This window comes from Capricornis sumatraensis, chromosome 23 (genome assembly GCF_032405125.1).
Source record: "Capricornis sumatraensis isolate serow.1 chromosome 23, serow.2, whole genome shotgun sequence".
Classification (NCBI taxonomy): Eukaryota; Metazoa; Chordata; class Mammalia; order Artiodactyla; family Bovidae; genus Capricornis; species Capricornis sumatraensis.
In genome coordinates this window covers 50,786,453-50,808,177 of record NC_091091.1, presented here as the reverse complement: position 1 = coordinate 50,808,177, position 21,725 = coordinate 50,786,453, and the positions used below count along the sequence as shown (strand labels likewise).

At 57.9% G+C, this 21,725-nt stretch overlaps 1 protein-coding gene across 18 annotated transcripts in view; it reads right to left on the bottom strand.

Annotated features, from left to right (window-relative positions):
* Positions 1 to 19,182, bottom strand: part of JAKMIP3 (Janus kinase and microtubule interacting protein 3) — a 36,356-nt gene extending 17,174 nt beyond the window's left edge. For 6 of the 18 annotated variants that reach the window (XM_068961817.1, XM_068961818.1, XM_068961822.1 and 3 more), the window contains exons 1-6: positions 19,048 to 19,182; positions 18,098 to 18,595; positions 2,535 to 2,654; positions 1,865 to 2,011; positions 1,502 to 1,633; positions 368 to 403 (exon numbers count right to left, since the gene is read on the bottom strand). In XM_068961817.1, the coding sequence (XP_068817918.1) occupies positions 368 to 403; positions 1,502 to 1,633; positions 1,865 to 2,011; positions 2,535 to 2,654; positions 18,098 to 18,595; positions 19,048 to 19,182 (1,068 nt within the window). Of the gene's footprint in view, positions 1 to 367; positions 404 to 1,501; positions 1,634 to 1,864; positions 2,012 to 2,534; positions 2,655 to 3,981; positions 4,198 to 18,097; positions 18,596 to 19,047 lie in introns of all 18 variants that reach the window. The other 12 variants (XM_068961807.1, XM_068961808.1, XM_068961809.1 and 9 more) reach the window with 5 other exon arrangements.
* Positions 19,183 to 21,725: the final 2,543 nt, after the last annotated feature.

Genomic DNA, 21,725 nt, shown 5'->3' with positions numbered 1-21,725 from the left:
GAGGGTGGGAGGGGCTGTAGGCGGGGACAGTGAGGCGTGGGAGGGGCTGTAGGCGGGGACGCTGTGGGGTGGGAGGGGCTGTAGGCGGGGACAGAGGCGTGGGAGGGGCTGTAGGCGGGGACACTGCGGGAAGTTGAGGGGTATAGGAGCAGCTGGTGAGGAGGGCAGTGGGAAGGGCTGTAGGCGGGGACGCTGAGGGGTGGGAGGGGCTGTAGGCGGGGACGCTGTGGGGTGGGAGGGGCTGTAGGCGGGGACAGAGGCGTGGGAGGGGCTGTAGGCGGGGACACTGCGGGAAGTTGAGGGGTATAGGAGCGGCTGGTGAGGAGGGCAGTGGGAGGGCTGTAGGCGAGATGCTGAGGGCACTTACTAACACGCTCTTCACGTAGCCAGCGGTCTCCAGGGTCTGGAAGAGAGGAGGCGTCTTGGAGACTTAGGGGCACAGACCTTGCCCGCGCAAGCCCCAGGGTCCCGCCGGCCCCCAGTCTCTCCGCTTCCCTATGCAGATTCCCGTGGCTCTCCTCAGACCCTTCCCTGAGAGCGCAGGCCTTCCCTGGGCTTGGTCCTCCCCCACTAGGCTGACGCCGCAAGGGGGAGAGCCTTCAGAGGCAGGGGCGGGAGTGCATTTGTAGCCAGGGTGCTTTCGTTTTCCTCTTCCCCTCGTATTCCGATTATTGAGGGGATGGACGGTCACTGGCCACTGAAGGGACCAGAGCACTGACCTCAGGCCCCGCCGGAAGGCTGGGTGGCCAGAGCCCATCCTGACCACTGGGCGGGAAGTGACGGAGCGCTCCGCTGCTGTCCTCTCTTCAGCCCCCACCCCCATCCCCGCCACCACCAAGGGCACAGAACGACCCAAGCAGCTGGTTCTGAACTGGTCTGACCTTGGAGTCGGTCTAGGTCCTACAGAGGACTAGGAGATGCCCTAATGAGGGTAGCTGGACGGGGGTCTGAGGAAGGACTACTGGGAAATTTGTGCTGGGGGTGGGGGGTGCAAGGAGAGGGGGACGTCGATGGAGGTTGGCTCCCCAGAAAGGCGTGCCCACACTCCATCCCCAGACCTGGGGCTGCGGCCTTGTTTGGAAATGAGGTCTGTGCAATGTGGCTAGGTTATGGATCTTGGGAGGAGACCATCCTGGGTGGGGATGGGCGGTGCCCAGAGAAGGGGAGGGGGCTAGGAAGATGGCTGAGATCAAAGGAACGTGGTTGGCGGCCATCGAAACCGTCCTGTCCTCCCCAGCACCCCTGGCGGGAGCCCGGCCCTACCCCACCCTGACTCTGGATGCTGCCTCCAGCACGGTAAGAGGCCCAGGGTGGACACAGGCATTGTTGCTGCTTTGACAGCCCCAGTCCTGAAGGGGAGGAAGGGGAGGGATTTGGAGGGGCAGGAGCCAACCCCTGGGGAGAGGCTCGGCCCGTGTCCTGGGTCCTGGGCGCCTTGTGGGCACCAGAGCGGGGTGGGTCTGAGAGCGGGGCCAGCGGGTGGGCGGCGCCCAGTGGTCACCTTGGAGAGCTCGTCTATGAGGTGCTGCTGCTCAACAATCTGCAACTTCAGGAAGTCCACTTCCCGCTCGTCCTGACTCTGATCCAGGTCGTTCAAGGAGCTGGGTCTCCGTATGATCCCTGCTCTCTGCCTCTGAAAACCAGACGGACCACACAACATGTGGAGTGAGGTGCCCAACCACTGAAGGGCAGCTGGGGTCTCCTCACCCCGCCTGCCTGCACCTCAGAAGCCCTGTCACTGGTCACCCCCGGGCCTCCCTGCTGGCGAGCTCCCAGGCCCACCGACGCCCGTGAAACGAAAGCCTTGATCTTGCTATTAGACCTCACGTAGAAGAGGCTAGTTACAAAAGAATGGCCTCCTTACCATCTCTATGTTCTCCTGGGTGACAAATTTTAACTTGTTTTCCATCCGACGTAAACTGTGGGACAGATCTTCGTTCTTCCGAGTAAGGCGTTTGTTTTTGTCCAGCAATGGCTTGTACTGACTTTCAGCTTCCCTTACACGCTTCAACTGAAAGACGAGATTAATTATGTATTATGATGTTTAAAAGCATCACAGAGAACCAGCAGCCTCCAAACAGAGGTGTTGACACAAGCAGAACAAGCCTTGTGTTCCATGGAGGTCGGCGGTCTGGCCGTGCACCCTGCTCTGCTTGAAAGAGCTATGGGGAAACGGCCCAGTCCGTGAGCCTTCCGCCACCTGGGAGAGCTCACGTCCCAGCAGCCAGGTCACTGGCGAACCTCTGTGGCCATAAGGACTGACGGTGAGGGCGCCTCTAGCAGGCGAGGTCGTCACACGTCTCAGATGACACACAGAACAGAGACATGTGCCCCAGTGACCCAGGGCAGGGATCAGCCAACCAGCGCCTCAGCCCGTGTCTGGTCCCGTACCTGATGTTGTTAATAAAGTTTTGTTGGAAATGGCTTGTCACCATCACTCTTCTTTTCCATGGGAATCCTTGGAAGTGGATGCCCCAGCTCCCCCTCCACGGCAGGCATAGGCCCACAGAATTCAGAGGCCTGAGGCCACCCACCAGTTCGTTCCGTTCCTCCGACAGCAGGGCATTGCGGTCCTCGAGTTTCCGGATGATCGCGCTCAGCTCCGCAATCTTAAGTTGGAAACGCCGAGCATCCTTTTCATCCAACTGCTGTTCCTAAAACAAAAATCAACTGCAAATAACTGTTCGTAGACACAGACACAAAAACCATGGCAAGTCCCAGCACACCACAGAAACCAAGGCACGTCTGTGTCACAATGACCCATGATTCTAATGGCTGGGGGAACTGCGGGCTGCACGCTGGGGACAGACAGCAGGAGCAGAACTGTCAAGAGTGCAGACGTGGGGGCGAGGGCGTGCGGATGCAGATGCCGCAGGTGGGCAAGACGCTGAGAAAACCCCAGAAGCAAGCACCATGCTTCACGTGGCCGCTGCCGGCTGCAGCTTTCAAGGCGGGAGAGGACTGCCCTGCACCGTAGCGGGGGCCTCACTTTCCTCGAATTAATAATGTGAGCCCAGGAAATGACGTTCAGCTTAAGACTTTCAAAAGTGAGATTCTCAGGAAGAGTGGTCCCTCAAATTGAGTTTCTAAAAGGTCACTTTGAGAGCCACTGGAACTTACTAAAAAAAAATCAATGAAACCATTTGATCTGGTTTCAGAATCTCTGGAGTTAATGGGATCTGTCGGGTGCCAGAGCTGGTTTTAACCCAGTTAAGCCATTTATATAACAAGATTGTAAAATGTCATGCTCCATTCTTGAACAATCACTGCCCTAGGGCTGGCTCGGCTCAAACACAGCTCTGTCCTCAAAGCAAACAGACGCAAGCCCGGGAAGGACCGGGTGACAGTTCCTCATTCAGCAGGTGCAGGAGAGGCGGGGGGGCCGACCCGGAAGGACTGTGTGGAGGGTCTGTGGAATGGACCCTTTTAGACTCCTGGGACCCCGCAGAGGGCTCTGAATGAGGAGCGGTGAGAGGAGATGGGTGGGGTCACAGCCCCACGTGGTCACGCAGCCCGAGGCGCGGACAGTGGCGTGGTCACAAGGAAAGTGGGTGCTGGGCAGCTGGTCACAAGTACAGAAACCACGGTGGGAGGGTCAGGGCCAGCAGAGGGCAGAGCCTGCGTACGGTGATGGAGCTGCCGGGCTACCTCCCCCAGCAGCAAAGGAGGGCCCCTTAGCAACCTGGGGCTGGCGGTGGAGACGGGCACAACTGGAAGCCTGAAGCTCAAGGCCCATGGGAGGGACAGGGGAGGGCAAGGCCAGTACTACGCTGCAGCAGCAAGGAGGGAAGAGAGAAGTCTCTGGGCCCTTTCAGCGAAGCCGGAGAAGCTGAGGGTCCCCCTGGCCTGTGGGCTGCAGACATGGGCAGAGTCCCCGAGGCTTGGGCTCAGGACTCCCCAGGGAGCTGCCCACGGGACCATGAGCCGCGCGCGGGGCAGTCTGGGCTCTGGGTCGGCCGGGCGAGCGTGGGAGGTGCTTACAGGGCTTCCCGAGTGGTCTGAGGTGTCTCCTGCACCGCTTGCGTGAGGAAGCTCCCGCCTGGGGCTGCCCGGGTGCCGGTCGGTCTCTTTGACCTGGGACAGCTGCTCGTCTAGAGCCTCTTTTTGGAGCTGGAGTCTCTGAGCATGCCCGGCTTGAACCCCTAACTCTCTCTCCAGCACGAAGACTGCTCTGTCTTTAAATTTTATCTCCTCCATCTACAAGGAGAACAGAACACAATCACACGCACAGGCAGGTGAGATGCAGTTACTATAGAGACAGGCAGTGAGTCGAGCGCAAGCATCGGGAGGGGCCCCTGCTGAGCAGCCCTGCCAGCCTCTCGGGCTCTGGGGCCCGGAGCAAAGCCTGGGCTGAGGGCCGCATGCCCCGCCCAGGCCGCTCACGGCTCTGCGGCTCAGACCAGGCGGGGCCGGCTGAGGCCGCCTTCCCGGACGCCGCACAGCCTGCCCGGTCTCCCGGGCTCCCGGCAGGCCTCCCCTCTCCCCGATGGCCTGCGGGGGCTCCTCAGCCAGCGGGGCCCACAGAGGCCACCTCCACCGCCCACCTTGCGCTGATCGCTGGGCAGAGCAGAGCCGCCCGTTCCCCATACCCCGTCAACAGGATGAGCAAAGCTCGTGTTAAAACAGGCAGCTGTGGCTGTGGAGGAAAAGGAGCTGTGGGGCCCAAAGCCCTCGTGGCCTCTGTCTCTCCGCTCTGCGGACACCCGGCCTGGGAAGGCTGGATGATAGACGGGGCCAATGCACACGGCCTCCTGCATCGGCCTCTCCTGGCTCCGAGGAGTGGACGGAAGGCAGGGTTCTGCCTGACTGCAGGCAGAGCTACATTTCAAATTCTGCTTCCTCTAAGCTAAGCCTCGGGTTGGGGGGTGGTCCCTGAACCAGCAGGATCCAGACTGGCAGGGGACCGGGGTGGTAGTGGGGGGTCCACAGCCCTGTCCACTCTCCGTAACGTGCTCAAGCTCCTGACAGCGTCTGGCCCTTCCAGACCCCTCCCAGAGGCCACAGGGGTGTCCCTGAGTGAAGGGCAGGCTGGTACCCTGGAGGAGGAGCAGGCAGAATGCCCCCATGCCGCCCGGTCGGTGCTGGGGATGTCCAAGCAGCATCAGATTCACAAGAGGACTCGATTTAAGACACATCCCACGCAGCAGGGAAGCGCAGGCTGCGCTGCTGCCTTGCTCGCTGTGCAGGGTTTGAATAAGTTAATAAATCAGCCATCTGCTGAAGTCAGCTTGGAACAAAGAGTCGCCATATCTAATTAGCCCAGATCACAGAATTCACGGGCAAGCGATGCACCGAGCAGAGGAAAAGAAACCCTCAGCCGCTAAACCCCATTGCCCGGAGCACAGGGCAAAGTGGAGAGAAGAAGCCCGCTCAGTTAGCAGAAACCAACAGGCTGGTGAAAACATGGCCCGTTAATACGCGGCTGGTCTCACATTTAGCCCCTTGCACAGACACCTTGGAAACATCTCTGTTCCTTCATCAGGAAGCATGGAAGCAAGGGTCTCCACACACAGTCCCTCTCAAATCAGTGATTTCAGCAGACGGTTTAGACCAGAAAGCTGACTTCCAGGAGAAGTCATCACACGCGCCACGTAGCATGCTCAAGTCAGACGCGGAGCTCCGTGATCGGCCCACAGTGGGATGTGCGCCAGCTTCCCGAGGGCGGGGCTGGATCTCTGAGGATGAAAACGCCTCTGAGATCAGTGTCCGCAGGGGCCTTGTGCTCAGCGCCTCATTGTGCCTGAATGCTGAGGGTCTCAACCTGGGTCATGCTGCTGCATCTCCCGGTCCTGCTGTTTGGACTCAGGGGCCTGTCTGTGGAGGAAGCGTGGGTGGGTGCATGGCGGGGTTGGCCAGCTGAGGGGGGATGCCCTTTGCCACGTGAGGCCCCCACCTCACTCTGGGGGCTGCTTCCAGCTAGGGGTGCAAATTCAAACCCAGGTAACCGGACGGCCAGGGAAGGCTCACAGGGCAGCCCCGCCTCTGGGGGCTACAACCGTGCACGCACGGCCGCCTTCCTGCAGGTCTTCCTGCTGTGCCCAGTAGGGGCTGTGGGGTCCTGGAGGGCCCGGCTGCAGAGAGCAGGGGTCATGACCCATCCCTGCCTGTGTGGCCAGCCACACCCACGTCCACACCCAGTGGACCCCGCCCTCCCTGGAGCCCAAGACGGGGGCTTTCAAAGCGGACACGGAGTCGATCAGGACCGGTCAGTTGGCCCCGGCCACCTGCCCTCACCCAGACTGTAGCAGCGGCTTCCAGTGGGCCTCCCGTGCCCACTCATGCCCCACCCCCGGCCTCACAACACAGCCAGGGAATCAGATCTCACCACTTCCATGCGTCCCCGGGTACCAAGAGCAAGATTCAGAGTCCTTGCTGGAGGCCGCCTGCTTCCAGAGGGGCTGGCTGGCCCCCCCAGCCCTACTCCCTGTTGCGTGGGTATGAAAACCCGGGGGTCCCTGGGACAATGCCCGAGAGAAGGGCACAGGAGGCGCTGAGGCAGGAGCACCGCCCCTGCCGGAGGGAGAGGGCGCCCTTCTCGGACCATCACCCCACCCCCAGCACAGGGCAGGCTCAGAGCGGGTGCACAGAAGCAGAGCCGCAGGGGAGCCTGGGACCCGCACTTACCAGCACCAGGTCGGGTGAGGCATGCTGACATGGTCTAACCACCCCCCTCCCCGATCTGAGGCTCCCTCCAGCTCCTACGCCCCACAACACCCATCAGGGATCATCATCAAGCCCAGCACAGCAGCCCCCCCCCCCGGGGACCCTCCCTCCCCAGCTCCGGACAGGTGAGCACACACCTGCCCCGGGGGGACCGCTCCCCAGAGAGTGAACAAACAGCGGAGTGTGAGGCAGTGCCTGGTTTTGCCCTTCCTTCTTGGGTTTATAGGGTTTTTAGAAGCCATCTGAGCTGGTATTTTAGTGAGTGCCCGACAGACATCCTCTCCTGATTCCAGAATGGCACAGCTCGAAGGTGCCCGGAGCTGCTCCTGGGCTGAGAGTCCGGCCCCTCCCCGCCTGCGGCAGGCAGCCTGGTCCTCAGGGCAGGTCACCAGCCTGGTACGGGCGGGACGCAGGGCACAGGTCTGAGCTCAGTGAGGAAGTCAGAGCGGACGGCTGCTTGGCTTCCACTTTGATAGGAGCCACCCCCCACCCCAGACCGAGCTCTCCAGAGACACCGTGCAGCTGTCCGGGGCCGCCTGAGGGTCCAGACCCCCTTCTGTAAAGTCCGGGGAGCCGGGCGGCAGAGCCATGGGCGCCGCGAGAACAGCGGGTGTGGCCTCATGTGGGGTGTCACCTCCTAAGGTCCCCCGGATGCTCTGATGTGAGCCCCCAGGGAGAAGCCCCAGGGAGTCCCTTTTCAGGAGGGGCCAGCTTGTAGCCCAGTTGGCCTCCTGGGTTCTGTCTGGGTGTACCGGCCGGCTACCCATCGCCACCCTCCATGCAGCTTCTGTCTGAGACCTCCGTGACCTCACCTCTGGCCAGCACCCAGCGTCCTGGGGCCAAAACAGGGACCTAACTGTCCACAGCTGGTCTGGCTCCGCCCAGTCAGCCCACTCCTGCCCATGCCTGGTCCTGTGGGGGCTCAGCTTCAACCTCACCAGGGCCAGCCCACTGTCCACTGGCTCTGTGACGTGGCCACAGATGACCACAGCTTCCCCTTCAGAACCTGTGAGCTGCACTTTGGAAGACCCCAAACAGGCCAGAGCCCCAGGGTGAGGGCCAGAGTGGCTTGGACGAGCAGGCGGGACCCAGCCCAAAATGCCAGCCACAGTGGACACACTGCTGCCCGAGAGCCTCTTGCTTTTGGCCACTTGGGGGTTGTCATGTTCTTTGCAAAGTGGCCGCTGTGTGTTGAGGTCCACTCTCTCTGGCCCCCTCCCTGCTGGGCCAGCTGCCGGCAGGGCTGTCCAGGCAGGCTCCCTGCCCCCACGTGCAGGAATTTAGCCCCGGGTTTGCTGAACGCAAACACACTCAGCATCATGCTGGGCAGAGCCCCTGTTCTCGGGATGCCGGCTGCATGTGGACACGGAGGCCCGGACCTCCCCTCACGCTCCTCAGCTTCCCGTTCAGGCGGCCCCTGGCCACCTTGGGCTGGGCCACAGCAGGGCTCCCGGGCTCCCCCTTACTCGGCTGCAGCCCTGTGTGTGCACTGGCCCCTGCACAGCTGCTCCCGGTTGCAAGCGCCCTTACACGCCGGGTTCTGAGTCCAGCACTGGGCAGTGCCAGGGACAGGGAAGAGGGGACCGCCTGTCCCACAGGCCACTGCTCCACGGAGCACCAGTTGACCCCAGACCTCCCAGAGCCACGGGCCCTCCTCCCAGGCCCAGGGAAATTGTCACCACCCCCCGGGAGGGCCCGTGCCATAGCCCGGGAAATAGCAACGCTTGGCTTGATGGCTGTAAGGAACTGTGATTATCAAACATCGTCCGAGGTGTTCACAGCCGGGTCTCCCCACGGCGGGGCCCTGAGACCCTCGCCAGCACAGTCACCCCCAGTGAGGAGTAAGTGGATCTCACCGCGAGGCCACTGTCCTCGGCTCTGGGCCCACATCCCTCCTCTGGCCCTAAGCCCCCTGACCCCCACTGGTCCCACATGGTGGCTCAGGGCTGGGCCTTGCCCCTGAACAGCCCCCAGCCCGCTCCCTCTCCAGGCCAGGCCTGACCCAGGCCAGCCTCTGGACCACATCCTCCACCTGCCACTTTTGCCCCCCCTCCCCCCTTTCCAGCCTCCCTCTGAAAATTCCCCAGCCACCCCATTCCAGCCGAGACCTCCCCATCCCCCCAGTCACCCCAGAAGTGTTCACACAGTGGGGCCGGGCATCGACCTGAGTTCACTACCAGGTCCAGGGCCAGGACCTCACACCAGCAGGAACCTGAACCAGCACCAGCAGGAAGGCTGAGCAGGTGCTGGGCCTCCGTCGGCTGAGAGGAGGGGGCTCACGGGAGGTGAGAACTGGCGTTCACTCTGACCCCGTTCTCCGAGCTCCTCCTGTGTTCTGGGCCTGTGGCTGAGACTTCACGTGTGTTTTTCATTATTTGCTGACATGGCACAGAAACAGAGCATTGATTTATACTGATATATGAGGAAGCTATTAACAGAGTAGATCCTAAGAGTTCTCATCGTAAGGAAAATTCTTTCAAAATTTTCTCTTGATTTTTTCCTTTTTGTCTCTACATGAGCTGATGGTGCAGACTGGCCGGTTCTTCTATCGCTGTCACTTCCCACTCTTGGCGAGCCCATGGACTGCAGCACGCCAGGCCTCCCTGTCCTCCACCGTCTCCCGGAGCCTGCTCAAACCCACGTCCATCGAGTCGGTGATGCCATCCAGCCATCTCATCCTCTGTCGTCCCCTTCTCCTCCTGCCTTCAATCTTTCCCAGCATCAGGGTCTTTTCCAGTGAGTCAGTTCTTCACATCAGGTGGCCAAAGGATTGAAACTTCAGCTTCAGCATCAGTCCTTCCAATGAACACCCAGGACTGATTTCCTTTAGGATGGACTGGTTGGCTCTCCTTGCGGTCCAAGGGACTCTCAAGAGTCTTCTCCAACACCACAGTTCAAAAGCATTAATTATTCAGCGCTCAGCTTTCCTTATGGTCCAACTCTCACATCCATACAGGACTACTGGAAAACCATAGCTTTGACTAGACAGACTTTTTGTTGGCAAAGTGACGTCTCTGCTTTTTAATATGCTTTCTAGGTTGGTCACAGCTCTTCTTCTAAGGAGCAAGCGCCTTTTAGTTCCATGGCTGCAGTCACCATCCACAGTGATTTTGGAGCCAGAAAAATAAACCCAGTTACTTCACTTTTCCCCCATCTATTCATCATGAAGTGATGGGACCAGAGGCCATAATTTTAGTTTTTTGAATGTTGAGCTTTAAGTCAACTTTTTCACTCTCCTCCTTCACTTTCATCAGGAGGCTCTTTAGTTCCTCTTCACTTTCTGCCATAAGGGTGGTGTCACCTGCATACCTGAGGTTGTTGATATTTCTCCCGGCAATCTTGACTCCAGCTGTGATTCAGCCAGCCTGGCATTTTGCATGATGTAATCTGCATGTGAGTTAAATAAACAGGGTAACAGTATATAGCTTTGTCATACTGTTTCCCCAATTTTGAACCAGTCTGTTTTTCCTTATCTGGTTCTAACTGTTGCTTCTTGGCCCACATACAGGTTTCTTAGGAGGCAGGTAGGGTGGTCTGGTATTTCCATCTCTTGAAGAATTTTCTACAGTTCGTTGTGATCCACACAAAGGCTTTAGCATAGTGAATGAAGCAGAAGCAGATGCTTTTCTGGAATCCCCTTGCTTTCTTTTTGATTCACTGAAGGTTGGCAATTTGCTCTCTGCCTCCTCTGCTGTTTTTAAACCCAGCTGGTCCATCTGGAAGTTCTCGGTCATGTACTGCTGAAGCCTAGCTTGGAGGATTTTGAGCATGACCGTGCTAGCATGTGAAATGAGCACAGTTGTGCGGCAGTGTGAACATTCTTTGGCGTCGCCTTTCTCTGAGATTGGAAAGAAGATTGACCTTTTCCAGTCCTGTGGACGCAGCTGAGTTTCAAGTTTGCTGGCACTGCACAGAAACACAGCACTGATTTATGCTGGTGCACATGCGAGCTGTTCACAGAGGTCTCAGGAGTTCTCACCGCAAGAAAAAATTGTTTCAGATTTTCTTTTGGCTTTTCCCCTTGTTGCCTCTATGTGAGCTCGGGGATACTAACCAGACTCACGGAGGGAGTCGTTTCACGCACGGGTGAGTCAGACCACCATGCTGTTCACACAGTTTACACCTACACAGTGATGTAACGTAATTGTGTTAATTATATCCCAGAAAAGCTGAAAAATTACCTTGTGTATTCTGTGACCTGATTGGGCTTTGGGAACAGTGCTGAGGTGGACGGAGGTGGGGCTGGGGACGCTGGGTCCTGATGCCCGTCTGGGCAGCGCCTCATGGACCGGCCTCCAACAGCGACGCCTGGTGGAAGGGGCGGGAAGTGCAGTGGGTGGAATGTGAGCTCCACCCCGTTCCCTGCCCACTGGACTAAGAGGGAGGCGGAGCTGTGGGCCTCGGGGCAGGGGTGGGGGTCTCAGAGAGGAAGCGCTAGTCTTCTTGCTGTCAGGCGTGTATGTCATCAGTGATACACATATAATGTGTGTGTGTGTGTGTGTGTGTGTGTGTGTGCGCGCTTAGTAACTCAGTTGTATCCAACTCTTTTGTGACCCCACGGACTGTCGCCTGCCAGCCTCCTCTGTCCATGGGATTTTCCAGGCAGGAATACTGGAGTGGTTTGCCATTTCCTTCTCCAGGGGATCTTCCCCACCCAGGGACTGAACCTAGGTCTCCTGTACTGGCACGTGGATTCTTTACCATCTGAACCACCAGGGAAGCTCATGTGTGTACGTGTGTGTGTTTGTGTGTGAAATACATATATATGTACACACACATATACATGAAACTAAAGGAGATTTCCCACAAGGATTATGGATTCTAAAGGGAATAACTGCAAAAGACTCTAAAATAAGCAAAACACAAAATTAGTTCCTTTTCTAAGAGCGCTGGAGCCTTGGAAAGCTGTCTGATCCCACAGAGGTGCGTGCCTTCGTCTGTGACTAGGCCATCCTATGACTCTGAGGAGACAGGTGTTTACCTGGAGAAAACTGTTAGCAATGCAAACACTTCCTCCAGGTCAGTTCAGTTCAGTCTCTCAGTTGTGCCCAACTGTTACCCCATGGACTGCAGCACGCCAGGCCTCCCTGTCCATCACCAACTCCCAGAGTTTACTCAAACTCAAGTCCATTGAGTCGGTGATGCCAACCAACCATCTCATCCTCTGTCGTCCCCTTCTCCTCCTGCCTTCAACCTTTCCCAGCATCAGGGTCTTTTCCAATGAGTCAGCTCTTCACATCAGGTGGCCAAAATACTGGAGTTTCAGCTTTAGCATCAGTACCCAGGACTGATCTCCTTTAGGATGGACTGGTTGGATCTCCTTGCAGTCCAAGGGACTCTCAAGAGTCTTCTCCAACACCACAGTTCAAAAGCATCAATTCTTTGATGCTCAGCTTTCTTTATAGTCCAACTCTCACATCCATTCATGACTACTGGAAAAACCATAGCCTTGACTAGACGGACCTTTGTTGGTAAAGTAATGTCTCTGCTTTTGAATATGCTGTCTAAGTTGGTCATAACTTTCCTTCCAAGGAGTAAGCGTCTTTTAATTTCATGGCTGCAATCACCAACTGCAGTGATTTTGGAGCCCAAAAAATAAAGTCTGACACTGTTTCCACTTTTTGCCCATCTATTTGCCATGAAGTGATGGGACCAGATGCCATGATCTTAGTTTTCTGAATGTTGAGCATTAAGCCAACTTTTTCACTCTCCTCTTTCACTTTCATCAAGAAGCTCTTTAGTTCCTCTTCACTTTCTGCCATAAGGGTGGTGTCATCTGCATATCTGAGGTTATTGATATTTCTCCCAGCAATGTTGATTCCAGCTTGTGCTTCTTCCAGCTCAGCAGTTCTCATGATGTACTCTGCATAAAAGTTAAATAAGCAGGGTGACAATATACAGCCTTGATGTACTCCTTTTCCTATTTGGAACCAGTCTGTTGTTCCATGTCCAGTTCTAACTGTTGCTTCCTGACCTGCATACAGATTTCTCAAGAGGCAGGTCAGGTGGTCTGGTATTTCCGTCTCTTTAAGAATTTTCCGCAGTTTATTGTTATCCACACAGTCAAAGGCTTTGGCAGAGTCAATAAGGCAGAGATAGATGTTTTTCTGGAACTCTCTTGCTTTTTCGATGATCCAGCTGATGTTTGTGGCCTTGCAAAAGATCTTTGCCAGGTAGGGAACAGAAATCAATTCAGATCAAATCCTGTTCGAATCAGTTGTTTCTCGTTAGTCACTGATTTAAATAAAAATTTTGACATGTATTCAGAGCATATTTTTACAACCATCATGATTATACCCTCTGTTACAACTTGTCCTCCAACAGTTAGCTATGATTCCGATAAAAATTTCAATGTTTTTTTTTAGGAAAAATGATTCTAAGGTTTCCATGGAAGCCTGAAGGAATCTTCAAGAACACAGTGGGAGGACTTGCTACTCAGAAATTCAGCTGATGGTAAGACTGGAGTGTTTCCTATAAAATAGGCTTTAAATGGGACAGATGATGAAAAACCACCCTCTCATTTAAGAATACTTCATGCATGGCAGAGGACTGGGGGGCAAATGGTCTTTCTAAGAGCTGTTATGTGACATTCCCGGCTGTCCAGTGGTTAGAACGCAGGGCTGCCTCTGCAGGAGGCGTGGGCTTGGTCCCAGATTGGGGGCTGCTGCTGCTGCTGCTGCTGCTAAGTCGCTTCAGTCGTGTCCAACTCTTGCGACCGCATAGATGGCAGCCCACCAGGCTCCCCCATCCCTGGGATTCTCCAGGCAAGAACACTGGAGTGGGTTGCCATTTCCTTCTCCAATGAATGAAAGTGAAAAGTCAAAGTGAAGTCACTCAGTCGTGTCCAACTCTTCGTGACCCCATGGACTGCAGCCCACCAGGCTCCTCCATCCATGGGATTTTCCAGGCAAGAAGACTGGAGTGGGGTGCCATTGCCTTCTCCAGATTGGGGGTTAGTGGGTGGGAACTAAGATTCTGGGTTAGTGGGTGGGAACTAAGATTCTCCACACCACGCTCTACGGCCGAAAGAAATTAAAAAAAGAATTGCTAGAACAACTGTATGTCCATAAGGAAAAAAAACATAAGTGGGCTCTGCCTTACACATCTCACACAGAGACACTCACACACACACTCAGAGACACACACACACTCATACACACACTCATACACACACATTCAAACACACTCATACACACACTCACTCATACACACACTCATACACACACTCACTCATATACACACACACTCACTCATACACACACATTCACACACACTCATACACACACTCATACACACACATTCACACACACTCACTCATACACACACACACTCACTTATACACACAGACACTCATACACACACATTCACACACACTCATACACACACTCACTCATACACACACATTCACACACACACACTCATACACACACACACGCTGCAGCAGGGTGAAGACCTGTACATGAAGATGAAATTATAAATGTTTAAAAACATAAATCTTCATGCTTCAGAATAAAAGAATTTCTTAAACAAGACACAATGAGCACCAACCCTAAAGGAAAAGCCTAATAAGTCAGACTGCTCTAGAATCTAAACCTTCAGCTCACAAGCATCATCACTGGGGACACAGAAAGCCCGCAGAGGAGGGGAGACACTTGCTTGCATTTTTACGTAAGCTTTAGAGTCGGCTCGCCCCTGCCTGCAAAGCAGCCTTCCGGGGTTCTCCTTCCGGAGCCTCCTGCGTTGACTCTTTATGCTAATTTGGGGAGAAGTGCCCCCACAATGATCCTGGTTCTCCAGTCCACGGACGTCTCCACTTGGCTCATCCGCCGCTCCTCTCAGCCGCGCTGTGTATCCACAGTTTCAGTGTACGAGTCTTGCACGCCTTTTGTTAAACTTACCCCCGAATCTTTGACTGTATTTTTGTGCCACTATGAGTGGAATTTTAAAGCTTCGTCCTGGACGGTTGCTTGTGTATAAAATATGACTGCATTTCGCGTACTGTTTCTGTATTTTGCAACCCTGCCAAACTCATTCAATAGCTCATTTGGGGGAATTCCTTAGAGTTTTCTACCTACAAAGTCATGTCACCCACAGAAGACAGTTTTATTTTTTTCCTTTCCAGTCTGATGGTTTTCAATTTCGTCCTTTTGCCTTAGTGCCCTGATTCGAATTCCTCAGTGGAAAAAAGACAAAAAAAAAAAAAAAAAAAGATGAAAGGAAAAATGTCCCCGAGAAAATGGCAGAACCTCTTCCAGTTCACCTTAAGGTAAAGCCCTTGTCACTCAGGGGGACCCTCCAACGTGAGAGACAGCAGCTGGGATGAGACACGGCACAAGAGGCTCTGAAGTACACAGACAATGAAAGGGACAGAGACAAAGCTGTAAGCTAAATGCAAGTGTTATATTTCTTATATAAGAAATATAAGTATTATTCTCAGGGAAATAAGATGACGTTACATCTATGAGTAAGAGGGGAATGACCAAACTTTCAGAGCACAAACATCTGGAGGATTAAATTCTGAAGGCAGAAACAAAAATATTAAACAGAAGTTAGATGAGAAAGTCTAGGGCATTCCTTAGAAAGCAGAACCGAAAGCCAAGGCTGGAGAGAAAAGGAAGAGAGTCAGCGTATCAAGTCCAAGCCCCAACATCTGGCCAATGGGGGTTCTAGAAGGAAGAGAGGGAGGAGAAGAAGGAGACAGAAGGACAAAGCTTTCCCGAGCCGAGAGACATGAGTTTCCAGGTGGAAAGTGTCCCTGACCGCCTGGTAAGCTGGGTGAGCCAATGCTCACAGTGAAGGCACATCAGCCTAAATCAGCGAAGCTCCGCGCACAGGGACCGTGTTCCGTAACTTCTGGGGCAGGATGAGGCAGGACCAGGGATCAGAATATCGTGTAGTTTCTTAAGAGCAACACTCAGAGTCAGAAGACAATGCAGAAATCCCTTCAAATGCTAATTAAAGTTTTCCAGCCTCTAATACCACATCGAGTTACAGCATCCACCGTGAGTGCGGTTAGACTGAAAACTCCATGCACACAAAATCTCACAAAATGCATTTCCCTCCAATGGCACCCCACTCCAGTGTTCTTGCCTGGAAAGTCCCATGGACGGAGGAGCCTGGTGGGCTGCAGTCCATGGGGTCGCTAAGAGTCGGCACGGCTGAGCGACTTCACTTTAGCTTTTCACTTTCATGCACTGGAGAAGGCAATGGCACCCCACTCCAGTATTCTTGCCTGGAGAATCCCAGAGACAGAGGAGCCTAGTGGGCTGCTGTCTATGGGGTCACACAGAGTCAGACACGACTGAAGCGACTTAGCAGCAGTAGCAGTCTCCATAAAACGGTTAGAGAATGTACTTCCCCGAGATGAGAAACATTCCTCCAAGAAAGAGGAAGGTAAGCGAGGGGTCTAACACAGGAGGGAGGGACGGTTTCCCGGGTTGGTGACAAAGGGAATTCAGGATTCGGGTTGCTTTAGGAAAGCAGTCTGTCCAGGGGAGATGTGAAGAGCGAGCGCTCCAGGAAGGATGTCTCAGAACACAGACATGGGCAGGATTTCTAATGCTTTACTGTACTGACTGAGGAGTCCTTCCTCCGGAAATTCAGGGGTGTCGCAAAGAGTTGGACTCGACTGAAGCAACTTAACACCCATTCACTTGAAAATTAAGCACATGAAAAAAATTAATTTGAAGGAAAATTTCAGTGTGTACAAGAGAGGTTGCGGGCCACGGTGGGTCTTTCGTGAACGTCCACAGAGCAACTGTGACACGAATAGCAAACGCTCATTTCAGCCCAGACGGAGCAGCAAGCCTGTACCGACAGCCTTCTCCCTGGTTTGCGCCCCGCCTCCCGGGCATAGGAACCAGAGCAGGAAGGGCCCGGGGAGTGGGCATCTGGGCACCTGCTCCCTCGGCTCCTCGACTGGGCCGAGTGCCCCCAGAGCCACCCTCTCGTCCAAGGCCCTCGCCCACAGGGGCAGCACCTGCCCTGGCCCCTTCCCTGGGGCCACAGCCAGGCCCCACCGGGGCCCCTGGGGCTCCACAAAGCTGCCCTCCCTGTGTGGGGTGTGCTGTGTGGCCTCCTGAGAATGGGACTTGGGGGCGGGGGGGTAATGGGGAAACAGGAAGAGCTGAACCTGAGAATCGAGAAGGGGAGGTGCAGGCACATTCCTGAGGGTTTGCAATAAAACTCGGAAGAATCAGCTAGAACTGCAAGTGGGCCCCTCTGGGGAGCCCAGGTCAAGTTTGAGGACTACGGTCGGTCCTCTCATGACCCTGTGGTTAAGGAAATTGGGCCACGAGCCTCCACGATGAACACCGAGGCCAATCGAGGTGATGGAGAGAGAGTGCATTTGGGCAGTGGGTGCTGACCTGGTGCCAACACATGGCCCAAAGATGAATGCAGGGTTGAAAGGGAGAGTGCAGAGCAGGGGACATTCTGGAAAAGGAGAGGGAGCCACCCAGGGTGGGGGTGTCTGGGCCCCACAGGCACGGCGTGACAGAGCTGTGCTTGTTCACAGCCCCTAGCTCTGTGCCCTGCGTCCAGAGTGACTTCAATGCTTCAATGGTGGTCTTTGGAACCCAGAAGCCCAGGGGGCTGGGAGAGGTGGCCTGGGTGCACGGCCATGCTGGAGGAAAGCTGGCTGCACCTCCAAGGGGCATCCAGGGGTCCCCAGTGTGGCCAGCTGCAAAGCTAGCTGCGTCCCAATGAAGTGCCTGGCAGGAGTGACGGGCTCATTTCCCCCCAGTGGCCAAGGAAGTCCAGGCTCCAAGGAATGAGGAGAATCGAGCAGAACCCCCCACAACTTCTGAGCGTTCTCCACAGCCTCTCCTCACAGGGGCTCGGGAGCATCGGGCAGCTGCTCTTGGGAGCCAGGGGATGCACAGAGTTCCTGACCTGCGAAGAGCCACATCTTCCCAGACTGCACAGCTCAGGCACGCTGCGATGGCCCTGGGCGAGACCCTTGCCTGTGGGCCTCTGGTCTCCCCTCTCTGGGTCCAGCGAGCTCACAGACTGCAGACCCTCCTGGTTATGGAGGTGGGGCTCATGTCATCCAACTGGCCCCTGCACGCCTTGAGCTTAACCTGGGGCTGCAAGACGGGGGACCTTTCATAAACCCTTTCTTGGGGGACAGAGGAGGGCCCCCTCATGGATGTCTCATTCTGACCAAGCTGGAAATGGGAAGGAAAGCTGGGTGCCCCGCCCCGCCCCCTTCACAGCCCCGCCCCGCCCCGCCCCCTTCACAGCCCCGCCCCGCCCCCTCACAGCCCCACCCCCGCGTCCGCGCCCTGCCCAGCCCCGCCCCCGACCCGCCCCTTCACAGCCCCGCCCACGACCCGCCCCCTTCACAGCCCCGCCCCCGACCCGCCCCCTTCACAGCCCCGCCCCCGACCCGCCCCCTTCACAGCCTCGCCCCGCCCCCGCCGCGCGCACGTACCAGCCGGCGGATCTCGCGCTCGCACTCCTTCTTGATGCGGGAGATCTCCTCCTGGTGCAGGTGGTACACGCTCCTGATCTCCGCGGCCTTGATCTTGTCGGCGCGGATGACCAGGGTCAGCGCCTCCTCCACCTGCCTCTTGGCGCCCTTCAGCTCCGAGATCTCTTGCTGCATCTTCACCTTCTCCACCTCGAAGCCCTTCTTGGCCTCCTCCTTGGCCTCGGACAGCAGCACGGTGCGCGCCCTGTCCGGGCCGCCGTCGCGCACGGCGTGCAGCAGCGCCTGCAGCCGCTGGTTCTCGCTGTCCTTGGTCCTGATGACGCGCAGCAGCTCGGCCTCATGCTGCCGCAGCAGCGCCTCCCGCAGCGCCTGCAGCTCCTTCATCTTCTCCTCGTGCAGCTTGGTCCTGAGCTCGGTGAGCAGGACGGCGCTCTTGTGCTGCTCGTGCTCCCGCACCTGCCGGAGCTCCTGGTTCTTCTCCCTCTCCACCCGGCCGACCTGCGGCACAGCGAGACACGGTCGGCCCGGAGCCAGACCGCCGGGACACCGGGCGCAGCGCTCGGAAAGGCTGTGTGTTCTCGCAGAGTTGGGAGCTACCGTAAGGTCTCGTTAAAACACGGGTTGAAAACAGTCAAGCCTCGTGGGTTAGCAGCGTGATATTATGCACCCAGGAGGCTCCAACCCTGGAAGCAAGAGGGCAGACGCACGGGTGTCCGGAAACCTGCGTGCTCAGGAGGCTGAAACCAGCACCTCTCAAACTAATCCGCCAAGGAGGGGCCACGGCCGTCGGGGGCAGGGGGTGGGGGCTCCTGCCCTCCGGACGGCTTCAGCCCAACCGCGGAAGTCTCGCTTACCTTCTATGACACTCTCAGCAAAGGGAGGAACCAGCGCAGGCGGGAGGGAGCGGGGCGGGGCGGGGGCTGGGCGTGGGGGCGGGGTTGGGGGCCCACCTTGCTCTTCTCCTGCTGCAGCTCGATCTGGATCTCAGTGAGCTTGGCCCGGAGGTCCTCGTTGGCAGCCTGCAGGGCGGCGAGGACCTCCGCCTTGTCCCCCTTGCTCCGGCCGCCGGCGCCCTTCTTGGACATGGTGAGGGCGGCCCGAGGGGCAGCCGCGCGCCTGGGCCGATCGCCTCCCTGTGGTCCCTCTACATCTTCTCACTCACCTGAGGGGAAGCGCGCTGTGAGCAGACCGCACGGGCCTGGGGGTCCCACGAGCGGGGTGCGCGGGGATCCACCTGCTGGCCCGAGTCTGCGGCCGGACTGCCCACCGTGTCACAGCCTGCAGGGGCCGCCTGCCCTCCGCCCACACCCCTCTCCATGGAAGCACATTCCTCCTGCCTCTCGGGTAACAGACTCTGGGACCAAAGTTAGGGCCCAACTTCTCACAGGGTGTGTGGCAGGCGGATGGCGGGAGCGGGTGTGCAGCACGAGCTTCTCTGACATGAATGGAGGGGCGTCTGGGACCCCTGGGGCCCATGAACCAGCTTGGAAGGGGTCACACCCTCAGCCCAGGAGACCGAGCCGACTCGGCGGGCGCACGCGCACCCTGGACCACCTGGGCACCGGGCCCCACCCTGGCTTGTTCACCCGTCACCCCACCTGGATGCCTGAACCCGCTGGCCCAGGCCTGGGACGGCCCCCACTCCCCCGAATCCCAGCGCCCAGCACCCAGTGTGAGCCTGGGAGAGCCCACTAGCTTTGCCTGGATGAAAAGGCAGAGGGGTTCTGGGTCTGCTCCCCTTGCTGCCTGGCCCCCCGCACCTGTCTCCTCGCCGAGACACAGAAGTGTCCCAAGGTGTCCCCAGGGCCTCCATCCTGTGCTTAGACATCCACCAGGCGCACTGCTGAGGCTCTTCCAGGCCAGGCCTGGGAGTCCTGCAGGACCATGGGTTCCCGCTGGCCTCCTGGAGCTCCGGGTGGGGGGCTCGACGACCCCAGCCCTCAGCCTTCTGTAAGCAGGGGCCTGGCCCCACGGTTCCCCTGCAGTGTCCCCAGCCGCCTGGCCACCCTCCGTAGGACCCCTGTGACCATTTCTGGTCTGTTCTCTGCAGCTGCCTTTAAGCAACAGTGACCAGACCACCTCCCCGGCCCCAGAAACCCCCGCCGCCGTGTGTCCGCCTCAGATCACAGGGAATTCCGAGCCCCTGTGCAACTGGCCGGCTGCCGTCCACCCCAGCTAGCATTTCTTCAATGTTTTCTGAAAACAGGCGTGTTATGTTTTACTTATTTTAAAATGAAACTCCGCAGGCCTTTCCTGGACAGAGAGGCAGCCTCACCGGCCATCTGAGAGGAGAGGAAGGGCAGGGTGAGATGAGGGAGAGGCCCGGGGCGGTGCCCACACTGGCCGGCAGCAGAGGGGCCCTCCCCGCTCCCCGGCCCCCCAGCCAACCTGGCCCACCCAGCCGCTGGCTCGTCCAAACACAGTCCGCCCGCATTTCCTCCCACAGGCTCACACGGACTCGGGCTGCCTGGTACCCCTGCCTGCCACCTGGACCCCGGGGCGCTGAGCAGCCTCTACCCAGGCCCTGGCCTCCCGGCACCTAGAGCTTCCGTTCGATGAAATAACAGGCCTGGAGCCCCTGCCCGGCAGCCCCCTAAAGGCGAGGTCCTGCCTTTCCCAGCATGCATTTGGGCACAAACGGGAAGCGCGCTGATGTCACTATTTACGGCAACGAGTGTGGACAGACCGACTCTCCCCAGAGCCCGCTAGGGGCGTGCGGGCTGTGCCGATGCCCACCCCGGGGCCGGGACTCCAGGGCCCCGCCTGCCCCCGGGCCGTGCCCCCAGGCGCGCTGGATGGGACGATTCCCGGAGAGCAGCTGGGCGTCCCCTCTCCCCACGCGCTGAGGGCTTGCACGTTGGGCCTCGGGAGGGAGCGCCGCCGCGGCTCCGCCCACATCCGAGGAGAGGCGCGCACACCGGGGCACGGAGCCTGCGCGTGCTCCTCTGCACCCACGGCCTGGCGCGCGCACCCACGGCCTGGCGCGCGCACCCACACCCGGAGAAGCGCCAGCTGCCACGGTCGCCTCGTCTCCCGGGCGCCGTCACGCTCCCACGTCCTTCCTGTTACCCGGGAGATGGACGGGGTGGGCGGAGGGCTGACAGAGGCCTTGGGAGGGCGAGGTCCAGCGGCCACCGCGGAGCCTCCCCCTCGGAGATGCCAGGGGCTCTGGCTCCCACGCGGCAACCTGGATGGTGCCCGGGGCTGTGGCGCACTCTCTGAGCAGAGGCTGCTCAGAGATTGGCCAGTGGGGTTCAGGCCTGAGCAGGACCCCGGGAAGGGGGCGTCTGCTGGACAGGGCCCTCGGGACCGATCCCGGGTTGCCCGGGTGAGCGCGGGGGCTGGATCTAGCGGGGTCGGCCCCTCCGCTCTCCCGAGGGTCTCCTGTGGCCGAGACCCTCTGGCCCGCCTCTGAAGCGCACGCCGCCCATCTTGGACGGCCCTTCACGGATCCTGCGGGTACGGCAGGGCACAGAGCCCCGGAATGAGTGGTCAGGCTGAGGGTGGGGGCGGGGGCGCAGCAGCAGCTTGTGACCTGCGGTTCACGAGCACGGGGGCTCCCCGCCCCCACCTCCGCCACCCCGGCCGCGCTCGGACCGCCCCCCCAGCACCCACCCCTTCTGCTGTG